This window comes from Mugil cephalus, chromosome 1 (assembly GCF_022458985.1).
Source record: "Mugil cephalus isolate CIBA_MC_2020 chromosome 1, CIBA_Mcephalus_1.1, whole genome shotgun sequence".
NCBI classification, from domain to species: Eukaryota; Metazoa; Chordata; class Actinopteri; order Mugiliformes; family Mugilidae; genus Mugil; species Mugil cephalus.
The window spans coordinates 13946778-13972472 of NC_061770.1; the positions used below are offsets into that span (position 1 = coordinate 13946778).

The 25695-nt window shown below is 43.3% G+C and overlaps 1 protein-coding gene and 1 long non-coding RNA gene across 2 annotated transcripts; both read right to left on the minus strand.

The window, feature by feature from the left end:
• Positions 1-6144: 6144 nt before the first annotated feature.
• On the minus strand, positions 6145-14032 carry LOC125021083. Its single transcript, XR_007114306.1, has 3 exons — positions 13959-14032; positions 11568-11672; positions 6145-7853 (listed from the first exon to the last, which is right to left on the minus strand). It is a non-coding gene; the product is annotated as an uncharacterized LOC125021083 (long non-coding RNA).
• Positions 14033-14981: 949 nt separating this feature from the next.
• Positions 14982-24567, minus strand: dhx35 (DEAH-box helicase 35). Its single transcript, XM_047583735.1, has 21 exons — positions 24349-24567; positions 23810-23937; positions 23623-23715; positions 23279-23356; positions 23078-23182; positions 22930-22991; positions 21603-21672; positions 21430-21489; positions 20984-21096; positions 20805-20901; positions 20564-20722; positions 19292-19502; positions 19078-19202; positions 18775-18829; positions 18479-18669; positions 18297-18374; positions 18072-18201; positions 17148-17229; positions 16992-17063; positions 16766-16877; positions 14982-16642 (listed from the first exon to the last, which is right to left on the minus strand). Exons 1-21 carry the CDS (start codon positions 24386-24388, stop codon positions 16604-16606), a joined length of 2100 nt encoding a protein of 699 aa, XP_047439691.1. The 5' UTR covers positions 24389-24567; the 3' UTR covers positions 14982-16603.
• Between the last annotated feature and the right edge of the window lie 1128 nt (positions 24568-25695).

Sequence of the window (25695 nt, forward strand, 5' to 3'; positions counted from 1 at the left end):
TGTGCGTTTGTGTGTGGTCCCGACTGGTAACACTACTTAGCGAGCATCAGAGTTTTGCACGTGCGCCGAGCACCGGGGAGCAAACAGCAGCTCCAGTAATGGTGATTCATGCTTTCCGTCAGGCCCCCTGACAGGCTGGGTTCGATCCCCTGCTCAGCGCGCTGTAGCGGCAGTAACAGCAGCCGAGGCGGGCGCAGGACCACGGACATCATCATAACTGCTGAGGGAGTGCTGGGCCGTTGACATATTGATCGGCCCTCAGTTAGAAGATTTGATAGATTGACCTCGGACTCTTGACTTTAAACAGTAAAACGAGGAGGGCAAATCGGGAGAAAACAATCGAGACCAACGGGTTGAAGCAAAACATGTTACCGAGGCAATAATTCAGGCGATTCATTCAGGACTGTAACTAAAGATTGATTTTAGTGTTGATTAATCTGACCATTATTACAATAATAAAAAATAAACTTTTAGTCTAAGAAATAAGAGTTTACGTGTGTGATGGCTACAGTCGGCCAACCAAGAACATTCAAGTTAAAATTACATACGTAGGAAATGTTCATATTAATAGAAATCACACAACTAAATGTAGATTTTTTTTCCTCAATAGTTTGCATACAGAATGACCAAAGAAGCAAGTTATACAGAAATATTCAGCGTCTCTTCATCCCTGCCCCCACACCAACAGTCTGCAGGCCCAGCAACTCATCAGACGGTCAGGCCAAGACTAATCCCCGTCCTCCTTTGGGCCCCGTGGGGCTCAGGGGCCAGGAAGGACCAGAGAGGGTACGAGCACACACTAACGATGGAGGAAACCATGTCCAGTCGGCTGGAGCCTGAGATGGAACAGAAGACGCTGCACCATTGTTCTGCCAACGCGCTGACAGCCGGTGATTTAGGACCAGGGCTGCCCAGGAGCGTTAGGGGAGGGACAGGAGCAGGGGAGGTCAGAGAGAGGCTCCACAGGCACCCTTCAACAATCCTACCCAAATCCCTCCATCCATGAGATGGCAGAATGAATCATGGCTGACCCAGTGAGAGGCCTGGGCCTGGCCTCTCTCCACCACCCCCTGTCCCCTCCGTCGACCCCCCTCCTCTCCCTGGACAAACATGACAAATCTGGTGTTTATTTACTTAAAAAGACCTGGAGAAAGAGCAAAGGGGGCAGATAAAAAACTGTGTAAAATCAATACAGAGTTAGTAGTTCCTGCCCCACTGCTGCTCTTTCTTGTCTGAGCAGCAGAAGAAACCTAAGCCGGGGCTTAATAAGGACCCCAGGTGGAAAAAGGGACGCAGGTGGCTTCAGCTACCTGCGCACACAGGTAACGAGAGGGAAACGTGGGAAAAGGAACAAAATGAATCTAAAATTTACTCTTACACGCTTAATCAAAGGCCGCCAAAAAGGGATGTAACCGGCTCTACTTAATTTTATTGACCCTCTGAGATAACTCTCCACTCTAGATGAGTGAGACGTGCTGAGCTTTTAACGCCGACATAAAACAGAGAACACCACAGCCGAAGTCTGAGCCGCGGGTGATGAATGTGCACGGTCTGAGACATGCGAGATAAAATTGGTCACCAAGTTTGAGTCCAGACAACGGAGCAAGAGCCGCTCTCGCCACATGACAGGGAGAAAACAGATAAGGCTCGCTCTCGGGGGAGAGGGAGGGCGGCCGTCAAGCCAAGCCCCTAAAAAGAAATAGCAGCGGTGGGCTGTCAAGGTTTCTGTCATATCCTACATCACGTCAGCCGCCCATTCCATCCCATCTCTGGCAAACCGTGCAGACTGCTACGGCCAAGGATGAAAGTGCTGGAAAATGGGAGTCATTGTAAACCATTTTCTGCCCTGAAGCCCCCACCGCCACCATCCCCTCCATCTCCACCCCTCTTCTTCCCGACTGCTCTTGAAGACAAATGGGTCCGGGGCAATGACAGAGTGCCTGGTCCACAAATCACCAGCGGCCGGTCTGCTCGTCCACTGCTTCCTCTTCCCCCACTGCCTCCACCCTGCACCCAACCTCGCCCCTCCCCATTCCCGGCCCCTCCATTAGTCATGTGCACGCGGGCAGCAGCCAGCAGCCGTAATTAGACAAGGACAAATCGCCAGCCGTGGACACGGACGAGTCCGGCCGCTAAATAAGGGCCTGTTTCCATACTGAAGGGTGGGCGGCAAGTAGGGCCAAGGAGAGGACTGGGGTGTCAGAGAGGGAAGCGAGGAGGGGTTGGTACTGTCCAGCGCACCCCGAGATCTTCTTGGCCTGGCCTGGCCTGAAAACTCATTTGTTATCTACAGGCCTGTGGCTTCCATGGGTGAGAGGTGGGTTCAAACTAAACCCCCCCCCCCCATTCTAACACCAATGCATCCCAATTCAAACCTGGTCCAGTTCCTTTTCTTTTTATGATTTCAAAAAATAAAAACTGAAACCATTTGTGTAGTTAAGTTCTCGTGAACGCTTAACTTTTTGTGCTCACTTTACTCAAAGTGCTGAAAGTGTAGAATTCAAGATGGCACGTCTTCCGATACAAAATCTGAACACGGCCATTCGTCTTTCAAGAGCAGGGCGAGACAGAAACCTCACGCAACCTTCCATCACATTCCTGTCAATGCAACACCACTACGTCACTTGTTTTTGTGGCGGTCAAACCGACTCTAAATAAATAAATTAGTTTACGTAAGTAAAGCAAAGCTGAAGCAATAAAGCGCAATAAAGAGGTTTCAGGGTACATTAGGTGTAACATTAGAAGGATGGAATTAGCAAAAATGAGAACTCACAGAATCACATTACACACGGACGAAGAAACCGGCAGTCAACAAAATATAAATTACAGCCATATGAGGGTAGAGCAGACTGAATCCACAGAGGAGTATCAGTAACAATTGCTTTGGCCAGGTCAGAGCTGCAACACACTCCCTGGGCAGGAGGAGGTTGAAAAAGAAACTGACCGCCACACACACACACAGAAGCACACGCACACAGGCACACAGACACACAGAAGTGCACACACACACACACATCGCACGCTCCACCAGAGCAAACCTTATTGATCCACTTCCTAATTTCCTAATTAGTTTTTATTGGATTTCATAATCGTCATCAGGACACATCAAAAGAAACTCAAAACCCCAGCAAGATTTTCTGCCCTCCTCAACATAATTTTTTTTTAAACTGTGAAAATGAAGCCGTGTATTCAATTCCAAGTCCCCAGCTGTGAGTGCGACCCTGTTTTCCTTTTTTTTTTTTTTTTTAAACTTCCACACCAGAACTCCTTGGACAGCAAACACTGCACAAACACACCATTTCTCCCATGTGCAGTAACTGATGTTTAGCATTGCACATTTTCTGCATGATCTGCTGCTATTTGTCACACTGCGCTCTCCTCAGTCGCCTCTCACTTGTAGCACTTGTTAAACATATTGCAGTGTGAGGCGCAGAAAATTGTGGAGACAGAAGAAAAAAAAAACACAGTCCATTACAAATGCTGATTCTGGTCATCGGTTGTTTAGCATTTCCACTTCCTTTCCGTCTTTCGTAGCCCGTGTAACCTCACTGTCCCGAACAAAATGTCTGGCATGACTCTGAGCTATACTATTAAACATATCTCTTATCCCCAACCAGGAAATTTCTTTCTAAATACAGTGAATAGCGCAGCTTCCTGTGCACCAACATGCTGAAAGATTGAACGCAACCAGATATTCCCAAGAACTACAGCAGCTGGCCAGCGGTTCCTACACATTTCAATGTTTTCGTGATGTTATGTATGAGATGTTGAAAGACATATCGAGTACAGAAAGCAGAAATGGTCCAGAGAGGGTTCAAAGACAAAGAACATGCCGTATCCTCCTCCTCATTTGGGAACAGTTAGGTCCACCGACATCTGTTTACGAAGCACCGAATGCACAGAAAAACAACAGAGGACACTTTCAAATGACTGGAGTGAGAGTCCCTTCGGATCACGGGCCTCAACTTCTCCGCCATCCTATCTGTTCCAGACGATCCTCGTCGGACCATCTGCTGTGCAATAAGTGTGGGATGTTTAGAAGAGAATGTGCAGGGAGTCAGAAAACTGTGGCGTGTATAGCGATATCGCGTCTATTTACAGCACTGCTCTAAAGCTACAACAAAAGTAAGAAGCCGGAATAATAATAACAGTCCTCATCGTCTAGGCTCAGCTACACTGGTTAAGTGTTCTCAGCCAGATGTTAAACAGCCACAACTGATCTGCTTTTCCTTTTTTCTCTCAGTGTTATGGCCCACTTTGATACGAGAAACCTCTGGCATGATGACAACGGCACGGCAGCTTTTAAACGAGGATGGAGACTGAAAGACGTTGCAGGATCCTCGTTGCCATTGACGGCAGAGCAGCAAGGCAAACATCCAAAGGGAGCTTTGTGAAGTAATCAATTAAGAAAAAGTTACCAGCAGCAGTGGCCAAGCAGAGTTTTTTTTAGAATAGACAGGTTAGATATAATAGCACGTTTTTAATGTGATTATTTATATACAGTATAACAAATGCATTAAGGGGAATGACGTCTAAGATATATTTCTAAAATAGAGAAAAAGATCGACACATTCCATACACCTGTAGGAAATCAAACACATCTGATTATATGAAGCTTCAGAGTTTACGGTGCACGTCAGTGGAGACACCATGTCAGCAAAATTAAATGAACTCTTAGTGGTTCTCCAAGATAAAACTGTTGAGAAACAGTACTGGCTGAGGAGCCAACACTTCAGGGCCACCGTGACCCTGTCAGCGGGAATGAAACTAAACTAAAACATGAATCTGAAGACAAACAGGCTCCGACGCTGAGAAGCAAATGATTCAATTCTTCTGCTCCATGTACAGCGTCTGTGTAAATCTGGCTGGTTGATGTCATGATGCACAGGAGCTACCGTACTGTAACACAATTATTTATTTTAAGACATGCTGCGGAACTAAGTTTTGGTGTATTGTCTTTCTTCTTTTAGTGCAACCCCAGAACATAAATATACAAAACTTCCTGTATCTACGTCGTAGGTTTAAATGATTTACGTAAACAAGGTAAAGTCTGGTGGGTTTGCTCTTAATGACAACTGCTGCTCCATTGTCACACAACACAAAGACAGTTAACACGTCCTTTGAAATAATCATAGCGTAAACAAGCAGAGCTTTGAAGACAATAAAAAAAAAAAAATAGGTCCCGTTCAGAGCTTCCATTAACATCCATCCCGGCCACTGAGAAGCATCTGAAGGATTCAAGCTCTCACACATCTGGACGTGGTCTGGGACACATTCGACCACATTCCTTTGGTAGCATGAACACACAGTGAATCTTAATAAAGCACGTCTACGCTCTTACATAAGCTCGAGTTTTGCTTCATTCATTAACAAAACAACAACGGCTGTAAATCAAAAGCACCATAAGTGATGTCTGTTCATTAGTAGTGAGAGCCTTTTAAAACAGTGTGTCCTCGCAGCTGTTGACTAACTAAATAATCAATACATCTAAACAAGATATGACGAATGAAATGATTTAATGGGAGTACGCTGTGTGTGATTCAGTCGTTTAAAAAAAAACAATGTACAGGCATATGGTTAATTATTGATGCTATCATGTGGAGGTCTGAGGAGTCGCATTTAGTTCCTTTAATAACGGCCGCTGTCTAACTAACGCCAGGGTTAAGACAAACAATAAATAACAGTTTAACGTGTGTGCTTTTGGTGAGAGAGACAGAGGCAGACTTCACAGCTTGCTCCAAAATATGGAAGTCATGGAAAACACACAACAAACAGCTGTTTGTGGTTTTGCTGCAGAAGCAGGTAACGATTCCACCAGAGACGGCAGATGTTAGATTTTTCTGTGTCTCAAATAATCAGTGTTCATTTAAAGCACAGAACTGAGATCAGATCTGAAGTCCTAGCTGGACACACATGTGTGGAGACGCATTTTAACGCGTGGTGTGAACAGCGGTACTTAAAGCTGGCCAGTTGAGACCTTAGTGTAACTTACTCTGGGACAAAACAGAAACACTTTCAAAGATGAACTTGAAGGTTTTGATTGAAATTATTATCTTTTCACCTAATTTCTGTAAATGAATCAAACTCTGCCTTAACATCACAACTGGATTTATGACATCAATCTTATATGACAACAGCAGAAATGGTGCCCCAGCTACAGTCAGTAATATCCATATACTACTTTACTGTATAAAGACAAACTTGTCCTCAGAATGAACACGGCTGTAAAGAGACTGTGACCCGTACATATGAACATCTTCATGGCTGAGAAAACTGACGAGATATATTGGGCAGCGATGAATCGTGGGTACCACGCGCTCTCAGCCTTCTGAGGTCTCTTAAACCCGTCCCTATACTCATCACGTGCACTCATTTTTAACTGTGGAAGAAATATTACCAAGCTGGATTTAGGAGTTGTACCAGTAGCACAAACAGTGTATTTATTAGTGGAGTGCTGTGTTTGATGTTCATATATACCGACCATTTAGAAAGCATAGTGGGCAGACTACGAGGTTCTGTGATTGTGATTTTTAAAGGGAAATTTGTACTTAAGCATACATACGCAGATTATTATTATTGGGGTTTTTTTTTGGCATGTGTCGTTTTTGTACGTGTACAGTTGGATAGCGTTAACTCTGCACAGGTTTTCAAATAAATCTGTCCAAGGCTGAGAGGAACTGCAAGAGAAAATGTAACAAACTGCAGATACTATATAATCTATAAATCAATGTGTACAATATAATGGCAATGACACTGCAATCAGACGATGTGAAGACAACTTTAGATGAGACCTGCTTTGCCAGACATATAAACTTTAGATAAAAATAAGATAAAACAAAATTAACTTATGTTTTATATAAATGAAAGCATGTACGGACAAAAAAAAATACTCTGTCCCTCAAACAGTTCACCCTTTTAAACCACTTTCTGGCCCAAATCTGTGTAGTTCTCCCGGGTAAGTCCAGCCTCAAAGGCCTCTAAATGACCCCGCTTCTTCCATGAGACCAACCTTTGCTCACACTGAGGTGTGTAACGGGGCACAGGAGAGCAGAACAGGCTTAAATCCCAGTGAAGATGTTTTTGGCCTTGATCACTGTGCCCATCGATCCCTGACTGATTCCCACTCAGATACGTCTTATTTTATTAGTGGCTTCGGCCTTCTGCCGCCCCATTCCGCTGTGATCAATACCAGCATGGGGATGGCCCTTATTTTTCACTTTTAGTGCCTTAACGCTGTTTAACCGTGTCACCTGATAAACGACAAGCCCTCCCCAAACACTGATTTCCTATTGATTTCTCCCTCATTCAGCCATCCTTTCCTTCGTCACTCTCCCATTGTTTTTATCTCCAGTTATCTCCTCTTTCCTCCCCCTATACCATGACCCCCCTCACCTTAAGCAGAATATGCCCGGCCAGTGCGCTCTAAAACATTTCAACCATGAAAATCCATTCTGCGCCTCCAATACCTCTTTCAATGAGCGTTATTCAAATTCTCTGTAAAAGAAAGAAAAAAAAAAAAACTACCACCCATTACCTATAAAATGCAAGACAGCGGCAACTTCAGACGATGGGAGGTTTGTGCTGAAAGGTAGGTTTGTGTTGCTCATTTCCCGTCATTACCCACCAATCGGCCCACACACAAACAGCAGTGGAGATCCATCCGTGCGCACGCGAGCCTCGACCGAGCAGGATGCAGCGAGCACGGCGCAACAGATGCTATGACAACCTGGAGGGAGACAGCTCCATCCATCATCGCCTGAAGTCCTGATGATCGAGGCAGGGTTTGTACTGCGGAGGATGATGCTCTGGGAGTTCCAGCGGGGCAACATACAATCCACTTACAGCGTCTATAACTATATAAAACACATGTGATATGTGCACAGTAGACGGCGAAATTAATGTGGAAACAGATGAACAGGAGCGGCGCAGAAACGAGATTATGACCAAAAGTAAATGGGTAAAAATATGCTGCTGGATATAAAATGAAATAAAGTGCGTATAGATATTAAGGAAGACAAATTATATTAAAAGAAAAAAAAGGAAAAGAGGAGGATTGACCGGCTATCTATCGCTCTCTTCTCAGACTGTACATTATTTATGCAAAATTAAACCTGCTCCTATTCCTGCTTAGTCTGGCTCATCCACTCAGTTACCTCTTTATTGATCCCTCATCTAAGGCACTTCTGTAAATCCAGTCGACTCCTTCCCGCCTGGCTGCCATTAATACCATTAAATATGGGTCCCTTATCACGAGATACTCTGAAGACGTCTGGCCGGCTGTGCTGAGGTTATGATACTGACTTCACGTTCTAATTTACAAGACAATACAATTACCTTATCTCTGTGGAAGTCTTAGTAGTTATTTTAAGTTTGTGTCCCATAAAAGTGTGGGAAAAAATATTGTAGTTTTCAGTGCTGCCAAGTACCTAAACTTCACATATTTACTAAGTGTTCCTGTCTTATAAAGGAAGGCGATTTACTGATAACGCAGAGCATGATGTCAAACAGAATTCACCAGAAGTCGAAGATCTCCGTGTGCACAATGTCAAACAACGGTCTCTTTGTTGAGATTTTGTCCAGATTGCATAACAGTGGTGCATTATTTCTTATCTCAAGAACATCACTTTTCTGTACAGCCTCCCTCCTGATGAGTTCCTCTGAATGAATGTTTTGGAAAGACACAGTTTTCTGTCGCTGTGTGATTTAAGAAGTTATATTCCTCTCTGACAATATATTTTATATTTAACTTCCTCTGAGCCTGTGAGCTCGATAAAACACACAAGCGAAGCTCCGGCGGTTTGATAATTCATTGTGAATGTGCTGGAGCACAAGTGGAAGGGGAGGTGTAAACAGGTCGGGGGTTCATGCTAACGAGGTAACACAAAGTCAGTCTCTGGTATTTTGGTACAAAAAAGTGTTTTAGACTTTGCGCTTTGCAACACTACGTCACAGGACCACATCTGTTTCTGATGCAGCTCCATTTTACCGGTTTTATCAACAAACAGCAAAGTAAATGCAGCTAGCACGAAATAATGCTTAAAAAAATCCATAAACCATTTTAATATATCACTCCCCAGCAAATAAGACTCCCACATCGGGTGTGTTTGGGGTAGAGAAGGGTAGTAAAGCAGTTAAAATAAATTAGAAGAGCTGATTCGTTTGGTACCTGTTGTGCACAATCTCTTTACACTGTGTGCTCTTTTAGTTTGTCAAATCCCTGCAGGCATCTGAAGGCAGCAGGACACACAAGTTTATAAATGTGAATCCTCTGATGTGAAAAATGATCTATCTCTGCTTTTAACTTCAGTAAATTCTACACATATCTGACTGGTCTGACTGGAGAATTAGTGCAGATCAGTTCCTGTGTGTTGATTCCTCCTATTCAACAGCATTGCAAATCTTTATGATTTATTTCTATTGCACCATCTGCACTCTTTTATGTATTTATATTTCTTTTTTTTTAGTGACCTGTTGTTGTCATGCACTGTTATTGGCTCACCTGTTTTTGAGGGCACTGAAACCAACGAATAAATGAACAACGCATGCATAGTTAAAATAAGGCTTTGTGTTCACTTGCACCTGCATTAGACAACAAGTAACACAGCTTTTTAACTTACATCTTTCATATTAACATTTTCAACCTGCAGTTTAAAAAAAAACTAAATCAAAACAATATGAAAGTGTTTTCAAAGACAAATGGACCACTTCAAACCTGGCGTCCTCACACGTCCATGCAAAAAGTGTGAATAAGTAAACCGACAGCATCTGTTAAGGAATCCGCTAACATGAGCTGGCATCTTTTATTAGGCCTCCCACCCTTTAACTGTGGGTTAAGTGATAAATTGACATTTACAGCGCGGCCTGCCAAGTAACACCGGGTACAGAGCACACTGAGAAACTGACCGTGAAGTAATAACAAGCGAGTGGGCAACAGATTTTCTATTAACACGAGGGGAGAAGAGTTAACGGGGTTGTGGGCTACGTGAAGACCAGTTTCATGAACAAAACTGCCCCCGTTTAACAGCCACCCCCCCTGCAGCACCGCTGTGCAAACTTATCAAGCCGCAGCCACGGAGGAGCTTGAGCACCAGCTAGTGGTAGCGGAGTCTCACTGCCAAGATAGTCCTCACCAAACACATTAATCATGACCAGGGGAGTGTAAAATTCAATCGGCTCCTTCCATCCATTTCATGTGAAGCAGACTGAAGGCCGGCCTTGTAGTGCCTTAGAAAGGAAGGATGGAAAAAAAAAGGGGGGAAAAAAGAAAAAAGGAGCTCCCTACACTTCATCAGAACCCCTACTTCATAACAAATGGAGTGTCTCTCTGGCGGAGGAGTGCCATCAGAAACACGCGTTCTCTCTATCCATTTAATTCCGGCAGTGGAGGAAGGGTCAGGGAGGGAGCAGTGGGTGCGTGTTCTGCTCTCCGCTCGCCGCTTCCCCAGTCACACAGTAAACTACCTTTTAGGAATTGTTTCTCAATAAGAAATGATCAGTCCATTTATCTGCACCAGGCGGGCCTGTCTCCTCACCCAGACCTCCAATATTTTTCGTTTGACCTGATCAGGGCTATAAACTAGACCGAGACACTTTCAATTTGTCACCCGAGGAGGCCTCTGCGAGTCCCATGCTACTGATTGCATCCTCCCTACCAAATGTAAAAATTCCTCCCATGGTTGAATTTTTTTTCTTTCATGCATACAGCTGCTTGGAAATAAAGAATCGCCCGTGCTATGAAAAATATTCGGGGAGATAATCACATGCACACACGTCATATCTCAGAAAATATTATTTTTGAATATAAATAAAAAGATAAAACGTGTAGTTATTTAGCGATTATAATTCAGGATTTTGCATGTGAGTAGAATAATAATAACACTCGCTAATAATTTTCCAGTATTCGCCAGTATGTTAACCAATAACATCTCAGTATGTTGCCAGTTAACTTAGCAACAATACCTTCACATGCATGTCATGTGCATATCTAACATCACAATTACACCAACTAATCACATATTTTTTTCATCGTATACATATTTAAATAGTCTGGTCAATGAAATGACCAGCATGAAACATCTCTGTCCGTTTGTGGTCAGATACAGAATTATCGCATCTATGCATTAAATATAATCCAAGCAAACTGTGAACCCTTTCAACAAGCAAACCCGCCTAAAAACAGAGAGAAGGACACTCATTACCGAGAAGTCATTGAGTGGAGAAATATTAACCACTTTGTTTTCTTTCAAAACATGTATAAACTTTGAACAGGGGGTAATTACAATTCACACATGACTTGCTTTCCCATCAAACCCTTTAAAACAGTTAAACATTCTTTGAATTGGATGGAACATGTCAATGATTTTTTGACAGCGCTGAAATATGGTGAGGAACACTCAAGCACATACGCACAACCTGTTCAAGCCGCTGCCCCGTCCGAGTCACACGCGTGCAATTAATCACTGATACCTCCGGCTGTCACCCCACATGTATGTGGTTATACAACACTAATGGGCAACTGAGTGGAACTGAAAAACACATGTACAAACGTGGCCCTCTTTTCCTCTTACTTGTTTTTGTCCTCCTCGAAGACATCAGGTTGATAAATTCCTCCGTACGGTCAGCTGACACCGAGGGAGCTGCTTCAGATTAATCCACCATACGTCTGAGGATCCCTAAAATAAAGAGCGTGCGAGACATTTAAGACAAATACCTTTATAGGGAGACAGTGATCAAACAAACTGTGCTGCGTTTGCTGCAATTGCATACATATTTCACATCACTGAACCTAGATTTGGTGTCTTAAAAGATAGTCAATAGTCCACAACGTAATTGTAGAGGAAATGTAGTAATATTCATATAGAGTTTTAGATGATCCGTACCATTATTTCAATTCTGTGGTTCCTAATTATGTAATCTGTTTTCTGACTGACAAAGGGTTGTACAGTATCTTCAATCCATTCAAATTTCCTTTCCTCACTCAGCTGAGTTCAGGTGCCTTCTATACTTTTACTGGTCATGATCTAAAACAGGATTCACAATTACTGATCCCCAGGGAGGCATTCACACATTACAAGCAGCACCCTGAACAGATAAAAAATAAAAGCTGACAGAAATTACAGAGACGATTTCAAGAAAGCTGCTGACGGCATATTTATGACTTGGACAAAAACAAATGAGCGAATTGAAATTGACGTGAAAGTGTAAAAGGAGTCCAGTGGTGCAACTCTGACTCTGTCTCCTTACAGTGTTTTCTTTGCCCTTGCACGCTGCTTCTACCTGCCAACAACAATACAAAGCTGGGAAACATGTCACACTCTTATTCTAGACAAAAATCTCTGATTCAGTTTTCCCATTATAAACCTCATGCAGGTACATACATCAGGACAGTATCAAGGGTTTAATTAGTGCGTCCATATTGGTCAGTGGTGAACATAAGCAAAAGCCATTATGTTTTTATTTCCTCCTTTTATAAATGCTTGTAATCTTTTCTGCAGGTTATCCTCATGTTGTAGATAAGAAGGGTAACACCCAAAAAAAAAAAAAAAAAGGTGGTAACTCATGCCTCAACGTGAATCACCGACCTAAAATGAACTGGTATAGAGATAAACACCCCTGAAATGGTCACTTATCTCAGCACACACATTACTGGGAAGTCACCTCTGCCTACAGTCAGTCCATTTGTTGGCTTTTGGCTTAAGACCAGGAAGGGACAATCCCTCTATTGCCCTCCACTGGCTGACCAGCTTTCCTCCATAATACTTACTGCAGTTATGGCCAATAAAGACCCAATGCCAACAAGACAACGGCTAATTATAATTGCTTCTGATCGCTCTCCTGATTGTAATATTTTTAAGTAATAGTGTTATCTTGTGTCGGTGTCAGCAAGATACCTACGTAAATTTCCCAGAGCATGTAAAGGGATGTGTCTGCATAACCTTACTCCTAAGGCTGAATATGTCTCCGACTTCTGACGCTGCTGCATGTAGCTTTTACCTTTACCACTTTTTTTTTCCTGCTGTTTCTACAAGGCAAACATATTCTCAGCGAGCTTACTTGTCAGGCTTTTATAAAAGACAGTGCACAGGCCAATTTCAAATTTTAAAATGTGCACCACAACTGAATCTGCAGAAATACTGAGCAGAAAAATCAGCTGGCACAACCTGCAGTCCTCAGTGGGCATACAGCTACCCTGCTGTAACAAATGGTAATGTCACAATTTAACTTAACTTAACATGGCCCAAAACAGAAGCAGATGAAATATGTGGAGGTGGCTGCACTTTTCCAGCCTAGTGTCAGCCTTGAATTGAAAGGTTCGTGGAGAGTGATCATGGCGTTTGTGCATCTTATTGGAAGTGACATTTCACATATTGCAACAGTAACTGTAGGAACATTAAAACATTTTTAAGTTTTAAAAGGAAGTAAAAAATATTCTTCATTCCCACCATAATTTTTGTCCAAGTGCTAAACAACCAAAGGGTTAAGACTGCCAACAAAATCCATTAATATTATACACTCCTTTTCCAGCTCAATGGCTCCCCTGGTGAAAACAAACACATTGTGTCCTGCACCAAGCTAAGATTTAGCTTCATGAAGGTTATGGCATTCAGCACGAATTTAAAGCATCTGAGAGCGCTGTTGATTCAACTGTGTTTCCATGTGGAGGCTGTGGTTTGTAGTACTACTAAATTGAACTGTGTCAGTGTTTAATTCAATACAGTTTGACAGCACCACAAACCACAACATCCAAAATGACTATACACCATCATTACCAGCTTTCTTGCGCTTTTTTTAACGTAAGTGAAACATTGTAACTGTTAAAATAGGGGACAGACAAACAAACAAACGCAAACATTGGGCCGCAATTAAGCTAGCTAGCTAAACTTTTCGTTAGTATAAGTAGTTAAATAAGGTGCATTCAAGACACAATAGCAGATAAGTAACTGTTAATGTACACATACCGTTCATAGTCGCCCACAGCTTATTTGTGTTGAGACTGTATAAGGTGTCAAGAAGTTGCTACCAAGCTAATTGAATTAAATTAATCCAACAGAGGAGTTGAGGAGAATCACGACATTATCCGACGCTCTACGGCAAATTCAGGTAAAATTGGCGCGTTTTTTTTTTTTTTCTTTCTTCTTCTTCTTTTAATTTAGTGCTGCTTAACAACGGGGATGTGTTCAATGCCTGAACTGAAGACGTAACATCCAGTTGCAGTAGTTACCACCACACCTGTCCAGTCACCTGCCCCTCAGTGGGCTCTTTCAATACGAGAATATTTACATATACGAGACGCAGACTGGACGTCACAGTTAATTTGTGCAAATGCAACATCTCCTAAAATAGTTAAGGTCTTAAATCTAACTTTTTCGTGTATCAAGTAGAGGACATCAGTGTTTGACGTTATCATTAGACTTTAGTATTGAGTTGGCAGAGTCCGCTTAAGTTATAACTGTGCTTTAATGTTTGTTTGCTTGTTTTATTATTATTATTTTATTTTAATCTGTGTTTTATAATAACCTACCTCTAATGAAATGTCATAATCACACAGGACTCTGATATGTACAGTACAGCACAGGTGACTATACCATCCATCCTAGAAGCATCGGTTCCCTTACATGTGGCAGGACAGTATAGATCAGTTTCAGTATTTATAAAAATACACACACCATGTGGCTTAAAATGCCATTTCAGAACTACAGAAAAAAACATGGATCTTCTCATTTAAATTGGCTAAACCTGTAATTGACACACTTATATTTTCTTATATTTAAGAAAATGTTTGCATAATTTTAATTGTTTATTTCCCTATAAATAAATGAGTCTATCTGTAAAGAAAAAGAATACATATAGATGCAGGTAAATCCCTTGACACACTGATAAACTTCTGGGGTTTGCGGTGCAACAGCGACACCCCCTGGCCATGACGTGCATTACATAAAAACCAATAATATTTGAGTGAACAAATCAAACAGAGGCTGATATTAAGTGTATGACAATAAGGCTTTATTTGACCGTGTGAGGAAGAATGGCAGGTGACAGTTTTTTATCTCAGAGGTCAGCAGTTACACAGGTCTACGGATTACTGCTTTGGCTGCATACATACTCTACACAAATAAGAGTGTCTCGCATATATTAACTGCAACAAGTCTACGAGGTGATCTTAAGTGTCTACGTCAGAGTACCATTTCACATGCAAAGGTACACTTGTGTTTCCATCTAATTAGAGTTTTAATTTGTGTTATCTATCTACTGTCTTGTACTGCGGTTTGATTACAGATTTACTCGAGCTACAGTCCTAACCTCAAGGACAAGTTCTGCAGAAAAACAAACAAAAAAAAACATGCAGTCTGAAACAAAATTTGGTTTGAAAGTACATCCCAGCAGAGTAAAATTACAAATCTTTATTTAAACTGCTCACTAAAGCTTTCAGGGCCAGGTACTCTGAAGGAAAATAAAACCTTGAAGTACAAATAAAAACATAAATGTATAAAAACGTGCAGAAAACATAGAATGTAAATCATGAATACGGTAACTGGCCATTTTACTAAACACCTGGTGGTTGTTGATGGCTGAGCGAAAACCAAGAGCCACATGAGACTCATGAGAGGAAAGGCAAGTATCATGACCGCCAGTGAAATCAGGCAAATGCTACTGTTCGTTTGAGGCTTCGGACGCACCTCCGGATGCACTTCAGGTCATCACAGCAAAAAATATGGCACTTCACTTTTAGTTTTAATTTCACAGCTTTTGTGTTTTACAATGTTTGGGAGAGTTTCGCACATTCCATCTGAGAACAAAACGTGAAAAAGGCTGATGAAAGAAATTGGCACAAAGTGGTGACAAGGCCACTATGTCTAAGCTATACCGTACTGTACTGTAGGTGGAAATGAGGTGTAAAATTACGATCCAAACAATCTCTTCACAGTATCAATATTAGAAGATCTGAGGTTGACTGACTGAGGAAAAAAAAATAAATGTTTTACAGTGAATTCCTGAAAATATATACCTCTCGCTACATTCTGTGTGAAGGTCCATGAACTGTAAGACGTTGAAAATAAATTTGAAGTGAACCAATTAAAACATAAAAAGGCACCCAGTTTAAGAGGGGAGCAAATTAAGAAAAATAAATCTGAATCTGTCATAAGGTAACATCCTCACAGTCTATTGTCTTTCATTATGTACCTGCAACAGGAAGAAATACAGCACTTTAAAAAAATAACAAAGCCTAGAACCAGGTGTGGAAAGACCAGTGGCCGTTCCCTGAACCTGAGCCTGCTCCGACTATATACACCTATGAATAAACTACGTGACCATGCTGGAATGGACTCTAGTCAGGCACAGCCTGGACTCGTCATCTCACATTCATCACCATTTACTCTCACAGATCAAATATAAACTCCAACACAGTTACGTGTGTTAACATCAACACTAAAAATAGACCGTTTAATGCCATTGTAGCATGGCCACATAGTGCAGAGACGGTTGTGCATGTGGACATGGACAATATATATATATACATTACATCTTTATATACAGTGAAGTGGGAAGGGGCACAGTGGCAAATTAGTCTTCCTGTCTGAGTGGTGTGAAATGACGATGAGGTTTAGAGGACCCTGGATCTCTTGCTGGCCAGTGAACCGTGCTAAAGGATACAAGAGAAAGGAAAAGAGATAAATGGAGGCGAGAGGAGCTTACAGTGTAATACAAAAAACAAAATATCAGAGTAACTGGAGTAATAAATAATGCATTAATCTATGTGGCCTACCTTGGCTTGCTTGTAGAAGTGAGGAGCCAACTCAACCAGCCAGGAAGACTCAACAGCAGTCACATCACGCATGTAGTACTTTGACGTCTGCACCACTTCATTGAAGACAACCCTGAAGGGGACACAAACTAGATCGTGATTCTTGCAGACTACAACAAACAGAAAGTGAAATGCTGCAACACGTCCGTAGTGACACTGCAGCAGCTTATAGAGAATATGCACTGACCACTTTGGAGGTTTCTCTCCAAACAGAACAGAATTGGGGTGGATGTGAAGCTCACGGTCGTCTCGTAAAGTCCTGGCAAATGAGACGACAGGCAACGTTGTATAACTAAAAAAATATATATATATGAAAAGAGAAATAATATGTGTGCGATCTCACCTGTAGGAGCCAGAATGGTGAATACGAGCCGCATTGGAGAAGAATCCAGACACGATGCACTTCAAGATCACATCTGGGTCACCTGTATAAAATAAACATTCATAATAATAATGATAATAAGATCAAACTGGGTATCATTTCATTCTAGTGATACATGCCCACATGCCACATAATATAAACATAAATCATATCCTACATATCCATCAGCCAACATTAAAACCACCAACAGCTGAAGTGAATAACATCAAAGGTTGTATTATGATGTAATGAACTTCTGGGAAACCTGGCATTTATGAGGATGTCACTTTGACACCAAATGGCAATGCAAACGCAGCGTAAAAGAAAACATAATCTGGTGGACCAGGTCACCTTCTCCCATCGCTTCTAGATCCAGTTCTGATGCTCGTTGCAGGAGCTTATCTGTTGGATTGGTCTACAAAGTTTTTCCTTCCTTGGACCATATTTGATGGGTACCTGATCTGCAGAAACCTCCATGCGGAAGGTCAAAAAGCTTTCAGTTTAAAATCCTGTATGATTAAGGGCTTCCGCCTAAACTAACAGGCAGCAGAGAGGTGGGTCGGCTGCTTTAGCTCCACCCCAACATGACCCCCACATCCATATTTGGAGTATGTGGGAGTGTGGGCGGAGTAAAGTTAATCCAAAATGCCAACCCCCAAAACCCACTAGAGCTAAAGTTTTGGGGGTACTATGACCCAGTCATTTATCCATCAATATTTGTCTCTTGTCAAAGTCTCTTAAAGCCTTGTGGGTTTTTTTTTTTCCAATTTTCCTGTTTCTAACACCTTACCTACTACACCCCACCCAAAACAGGAGCCATAGTAACTAGATAAGATCAGTTATTCACTTCACCCGTCATAACGGTCATAATGTTATGGCTGATCTGTGTTTTACACACACACACACCTTCGCTGGAAGTCCGTGGCACTTTAAACTTGTTCATGAGGCGCCGAAGCTGCTCCCGTACAGTCACGGCCCGCAGCAGACCCTTGTAATTGAGAAAATGTTCCTGACACCACTGGGAGCTCTTCTGGTGCTGCAGGGAACAAAAGAAACAGTCACATAACCTTGATTAGAGTCAACTCCATCCCTGGCAACAGCGCCCACTGCCTCCGACTTTATTCACTCTACCTTAATGAATGCTTCATACACGTTCAGCATTGTGAGGTGGTCTCCCTCGGCAACTGCAAATTTACGGTGCTCCCGGGCCTGCGGGGCGAGATAGCAAAACCTGGGTAATTGTCATGCTGATGAAGCATTTTTGCCCAAAAAACATGCAACGTGCTCCTCCTGACAGCCTGTTTTTCACTCACGGCAGCTTTCTTCTGATTGGGCGGCACGCTGAATATATTCTGAATCTGCATCATCGCTGCTATGGTAACAATCTCCTTGGAGCAGCCGAAGTTTCCTGACTCTAGTAGCATCTTAGCGAACATGGGGCTGAGAGGAAACTCGGCCATCCGCACTCCCATGGGGTCAGTCAAGCGGCCGTAATGATCCAGACCTGGCGAGAGCCACACAAGCAATGAGGACTCGGCGTGTAGTGGGTGGACGCTGCGGTTCCAAAGCGCTTGCTGATACCAAATCTTGAATGTTAAGAGTTTCTTACCTCCCAGAGCATAAAGGAGTTCCAGAGCCTGGACCATAGTCTGAGCAGGAGGAGGCTGTCAAATCACAATGAAGGGAAACGCATTTTAATAGCCAATATTTGCTCTTAAAGACCGTATTTGAAGAAGACTACACGTCTACACGTGTTAAACAGCACACAGGCACTGACTGCGTTCATTTTACGGTTTCCATGGGTCTTTTCTCAGAGGCCAGCGGCCATCCCTGCTAATTAAAACGCACACTTCCTTTTCACAGTGGGTGAACACATCCCCGCCGCCCCGTGGATGCAGAGCCAGCTACTCACAGAGAGGAAGCTGAACCGCAGCACGTTGTCGATGCCTAACGCTTTGAGCTGCAGGATGACGGGAGCCAAATTGGTGCGCTGCATCTCTGGCACGGTGGAGGCAGGCAGTTTCTCAAAGTCCTCCTCTGATGAAAGGAACAAGAGGCGATGTGAGGGCGGGTGGAGGGAGGGGAATAATGAGCTCTCATCTGGAGCTGCTAAACTCACGCAGTACCTGTGTACAGCCTGAAGCATTTCCCAGGTCGGTTTCGTCCGGCCCTCCCGGCCCTCTGGCTGGCCGAGGCCTTGGAGATGGGGGTGACCACCAGCGACTCGATGGCAGTGCGAGGGTTATAGGCTCGCAGCTTCACAAACGCGCAGTCGATGACGAATAAGATCCCGTTTATGGTGATGGAGGTCTCGGCTATGTTAGTGGCCACCACGATCTGGAAGAAGCAGAAGGTAGGAATAGTGGTATATCGCCGTCGTCCCGTATGTCACAGTCTACACATTTTCAACCCCGAGAAAAGACGCAGCAAATATGTGGACACCGGTGAATGGATATCCATGGCAACACAATGAAAGAATGACCATTCATACAGCAGTGCTTAGATTTCTGAAATACACTAGGGCTTGGGGTATCGACCTAAATATCGATACGGCTAGTATCGGTATAGTATAGCATAATGAAATCTATACTTTCGTTAGAGTTTCTCTTCTATATGTCCAGCAAATTACTCCAACATTTCCCTCTCTGAGCATTTATTATATTTATTATTACATTGTTGCTGGTGTTAACATTGCTATATTGATATTTTTGTTAGATTGTTCCTTTTTCTTTTTTCTTATTTCTTATTTTGCACTGACTTTTTTTCTAAAACAATTGTAAAACAATTATAATTAGTCAATAGAAGCACTTTTATTAGCCTAAAACATGTGTTTTAACATAATCAACAAACGAATTCCAAAGTTCCAATGATCATGACATTTTATGCAAAAACTATCAGTACCAGTATCAGTTTCCAGCCCTGTATTTACCAGAGCCGTATATTAGAGAGAGTCTGGCCAACTCAAATCATGGGCACCATATTAGATACCTAAAATAAATCGCTTATTTTCACCATTAATGGGCCTATAAATTTTATTGCCAGTGTCTGTCAATATGTAAAAGGCCCTCACTTAAATAACTAGCTAGCATAAGCTTATCTTTGAATCCAGTTTTATTCTCTGTCATTGCCACTTCTCTATGAGTGAATATTGGTTAGGTGTATCCAACATGGCGCCCATCAAACATGTGACCACCTCAGAACCAATCAGCATAGCGGGAGAGCCCAGACGGTCCATTCCCTAGTTGGCCAGACTCTCTCCAATAAACGGCTCTGGCATTTACTTGGTGTCGGATCGATGCCAAAATTCCCAGTATCGCCCACCCCTAGAATACACGACAAAAAAGCAGAAACTCCACAGACACAGACACAATCCACAAAATGATAAGCAGCACATTTACCTTGCGGACAGAAGACGGCGCCCTCTCAAACACCTTCATCTGGTCAGCATAAGGAAGACCTGAGTACATGGGCAAAATCCTCAGGTGCTTCTTCATGCCATACCGGGACAGAGTCCTGGCCTGGTCCTGCAGAAGAGACACCACCTTCTCCACCTCCTCCTAAGAGGCAAAATGTAATGTTAAGGGGGAGAAAAAAAGTCCACAATTAGCAAAGAAATGCTTTGGATGCTGGACCGCTAACCTGCCCAGTGAGAAAAGCCAGGACGTCCCCGTCGTCCTCCGTCTCGTGGATCTTTAGCACCGTCTCCACCGTGGCCTTCACGTAATCTGGGACGGGACTGGGAACAAAACCAGACATTTCTGAGTTAAAAGAAATACGCAAATTACACACAAACACTTTCGAGTCCGTGTCTCGACAACCTGACTGTGTAGAAGATGTCCACTGGATAGGTGCGTCCCTCTACGGTCAGAATTGCACACGTGTCCTTGTTCGGATCTCCGGACTCATTCAGGTTGAAGAAGTCGTGGAATTTCTTCAGATAACAGAGACATCGGAGTTAGTAAAAAGAACTTTAAATGGCAACAAAGCAAAGGAAGCACTCTCGTTGCCCTCAATCTGACATTTGAGTGAGTCTGAGATGATTAGCGTGCGCAGACAAAAACAGAAAGAACAGAAGATGTCCGATACGGCATTTCAGCTGACTCGCTACACCCCGAGCTCAGCCGTGGCCCGATTGTGTCTTCCTATCATCGGGGTATGGGAGGTGTCAGTGCAATGTGATCCGACCTGACACCAACTTTTCCGCGCTCCCCTTAATCTTTTCTCGCCAATCGAGCACATCTGCTCAACTAAACGGCGCAGTCACCTTGGCATCAAGAGTGGCGGAGGCGACAATCACCCTCAGGTCCCGCCGCTTCTTCTGAATCTGCGCAGAGAATCGGAGGAAAGCGGCGAAACGGAATCAGGGTCGGGGTGAAAATGCCAAACTTGGTTAAGTAAAGCTTAATTTCTTTAAACGAGAGCATCAGCCGGTGTTACCTTCTTTAGCAGGCCGATAGCGATGTCTGTGTACAGGGTCCTCTCGTGTGCTTCGTCCAGCATCAACACACTGAGGACAAGAGAGAGCATTAGTTGCCAGGAGAGAAACCCAATTAACGTCGTTGCAAGGTGAGGAAGACAAAAACATTACGGAGGTGAGCCGGGGAAATGGGAGCCATTTATTTGCATTCGAGCTGCGCCTCCTTCACTGCACTCTATTTCTCTCCTCGTCCTACCCGCACACACACACTCCCTGCTCAGTTCATTAGGTACGTAATATGACATAATAGAGCTTCACGACTGCGCTGTGGGTTAGTTTATGTTAAAACAGGGTCATAACGCAGCGTGATCATTTCTGAGGGCAACATTAAAACCAAGTGAACCAAGCTCAAGTGAATAATGGTCTCATTATGGTGTGATGTGATGTCCTTCTGGGAAACCTGGCATTTATGAGCTGAGGTTTTGGAGATGCTCCGACCCACTTGTCAATATTTTTGTCTCTTGTCCCTCAAACCCTTAGATTTTTCCCAATTTCCCTGCTTCCAACACATCGAATTTGAGGACAAAATGTTCCCTTGCTGCTTAATATAACCCACCCACTGACAGCTGCCATGATAACCAGATAATCAGAGCTATTCATGGCGGTTTGACAGGAGCTATTCACTTCACCTGTCAGTGGTCCTGTCAAACTGGACCGAAGTGTTTCTGTTATTTAACCTTGCCTGCTGACTAAAATGGGTTGTCAAGACGACAGAGGCAGTACAACACATTACTTCATGGAGCTATGACTTAGTGCAAGGCCATTATATTAGAATGCTAGCGTACCTAATGAACTGGCAAGTAAGGGTATATATTAGTTTGTTTGCATGTTCCAGTGACAGTTCATTTTGACGCACGTCCACTATCAGATCAAATTTAAGAGCCCGCCCACTCACATAGCAACTCATATAACAGCTGCTGTTGATGTGGGGGACCCGTGGATGGTAGACAGAGAAGTGGACAGGGGACAGTCGAGTCAATAGTTCGAACTGCCTCTACATCTAAAACCTAAACTGCTCCCTGGGCGCTTTATATCGCTGACTGCCACAAATAGATGGGTTATAAACTCCCTGTATGGGCACAGTTGTACTCTGCTATTAGGATGATAGAATAAATCCGGACAAACTAAATGGCATTTGATCAATATCCACCTTCCTACTGAAGCAGGGCTAACATGCACTCAGGGGTGGTGCGCCCTAATAAACATAAGCCTCATATTTTCAATGGCACAGGTGTAAATATAAGCAGTGGAAAGGGAGCGTTTGGTGCCTCGGTTGCAATCGCGTACCTGTATTTTTTCAGAAGAGGATCAGCCATCATCTCTCGCACCAGCATGCCATCTGTTAGAAACTGAAGCACAGGGGTTGGTTACTGAACCGAACCGAATCAAACGCCGCAAGGCTCGTCACGACGACGACGGCGCACGCCTGGAATACCTTGATCCTCGTGGCGTGGGGGTCGGAGCAGTCGTCAAATCGGATGGTGTAGCCCACCTCGTGTCCCAGCAAGGCCCCTCGCTCCTCTGCAACGCGGTTAGCTACCTATCAGCGGGAAATGAGCAAGCAGTGTGAACTACATTAAGTGCCAGGGGCGGTGAAACGACATTGGCAATAAGAGGACATCCATTGAAGTCTTACAGAGATAGCAGCCACGCGGCGAGGTTGGGTCACTCCGATCACTTTCCCCTCGGCCGCCCAGCCGGCCTCCAGCAGGTACTGACGGGAGCCGGATGAAAGGGGAAGGTAGATCCGAAAGGAAGAGCATGAATAGCAGACTCTGCATAAATTAAGCTCTAGCTGATGTGGCCCAAACCCTGCTTTAAAAAGAGGCAACTAAGCACCAGGACAAGGTCAAGTCGAACCACTGTGGGGAGTTAATCCACGTGAAGTCCACTGCGGCATTGTGCCGCTTTTGAGCAGTTGAACTTATTTGACTTTGATCAAATTTGACTTTTTTTTTTTTATTAAAGAATCCAACAAACCTGAGGTATCTGTGTCGTCTTCCCACATCCCGTCTCACCCACTATTATCACAGTCTGAAAGCTTTCCACCAAGTATAAGATGTTGTTTCTGTGCTGGAATAGGGGACATGAAAGTACATACAAGTTACACGCACAGGTTTGCAAACAAACAGGGACAGAATCATCCTGGAGAGAAGCAATGAGGAACCTTGAAAACTGGGAGTTTCTGTCGCTGTTTCTCTATGGAGAGGGCGGTGTGGGGGTTGAAGATGATGGGGGAGCCGGTGGTCTCCGAGTTGAGCTCCCGCTCCTCTGAGATCCCCGGAGCCTCGGAGCCTGGAGCACAGCAGATGGTGGAGATGTTTTATTTAGAGGTGAGCGGGCTTTAGGAGGATTACAGCCATGGCTTCTTCTTCTTCTTTTTTTTTTTTTCTTTTTTTTGCGCAGTGGCCATAACACGAAAGTCCTAAGAAACAACCCCCCTTTTTTATACATACTAGTACATATATGAAGACGCAAATTCTATTGCGAACATGGTTTCTGCCTTAGAGTCCGTGTGCATTTTATTTTGGCAGGTTGGTTCCGCACAGCTAAACCGAACTGAACGTGCAGACGTCGCGCAGCTGCCGTGAACGCGGCCGCAGCTCCGCAGAGACTCCGCGATTCACACGAGCACATAGTCGTAGGTGAACAGGGACCCGAAAATGCACATTAAACGCATCGTTCATTCATTTATCTCCTACTTACCCGGCTTCCAAAATTTCATCGTGGAGAGGGGAGCCGCCATCTTGGCTTCTACGTCACATATTTTTTTTTATTTTTTTTCACATCTCGGTGCATGACGTCAGGATGTGGGTTTGGTAGATTTATGAATGATGTCAGTGTCCACACAATTAATTAACTCTGTGCTTAGTTCATTCTGACTTAAAGTGTGTTTATTACTTATAAATGCGTGAACAATGTAAATATTTGATATGTACTCTGATCAGCCACAACATTAAAACCACACACAGGACAAGCAGTTAACATAGCACATGGCACATGGTGTTGACCTGCAATGGAACGAGCCAGGTCCACAGAGGCCCTTCCCCTCATCCCACAGGACCCAAAGATCCCCACTAACATCTGTTGCCAGACACCGCAGGACACCGTCAGAAGATCCGTGTCCATTCTCTGAGGAGTCACCACCACACAAAGGAGGCCTACACATCACTAGGAAGGTGATCATGACGTTACGCAGGATCAGTGTATAGCCCGGTGTGGGGTTATGGTGACACTGACAGTATGTTAATTGTAGTTTGTCGTGCAGGACTATGATAATACTGTAATTACTGTACTATATGGACTATGTAACCCAGAGCTTTTCTACCTGTAGGTAGGCTGGTGTTGTAATTCAGTTACAATCCATTAGGTTGAATGCACACAGTTCACTTCAATATTAAAGAAAAAAAGCCAATTAGAGCATTAGAGCATTCTACTGTACTTGTTTGTTGTTTTGCATGTAAAATATGACGAAATCAAGAGCAAACAGTTAAATTTAGCTTTTAAATACACTTTTTTTTATTTACCAATTAGTCCAGTTGGTGCTTTACATTTAATAAGGACATACCCTTTGTAGTTCAAATTGGAAAATACTGCAAGTAGCACAATTGTTAATTTCATTCTAATTGTGAGATGTTGCTTAGTGACTAATTGAAGTAAATGAGCTCACTGCTGCTTCCAGCGCTGTTTAAAATTTGATGAGTAAACCCACTCAGTTGTCAGCACAGACTTCTTCCACCTTAGATCCATGTGAAAATGATCATTTTTCCCGTCTGTTAAATATTTGGAGAGCATAGTTCCCGCTTTTATTTCCTCCGGCCTCGACTGCCGCAGCCCCTCGCTCTTTAGGAATCCATCATTCTGACAGCGGCTGGTTCAAAATGCAGCAATGAGTCTCCTCACTACCAAGAGGAGACGTTACATCTTCCAGCTGCACTGGTTGTTTCCTGCTAGTCACTCACCAGAGAAGCAGAAGCAGAAATGATTTTAAAAGCTTTAGTTTTTTTTAGCACTGCGTGAACTGGCAGCAGGATACATGTCTACTTTAAAACC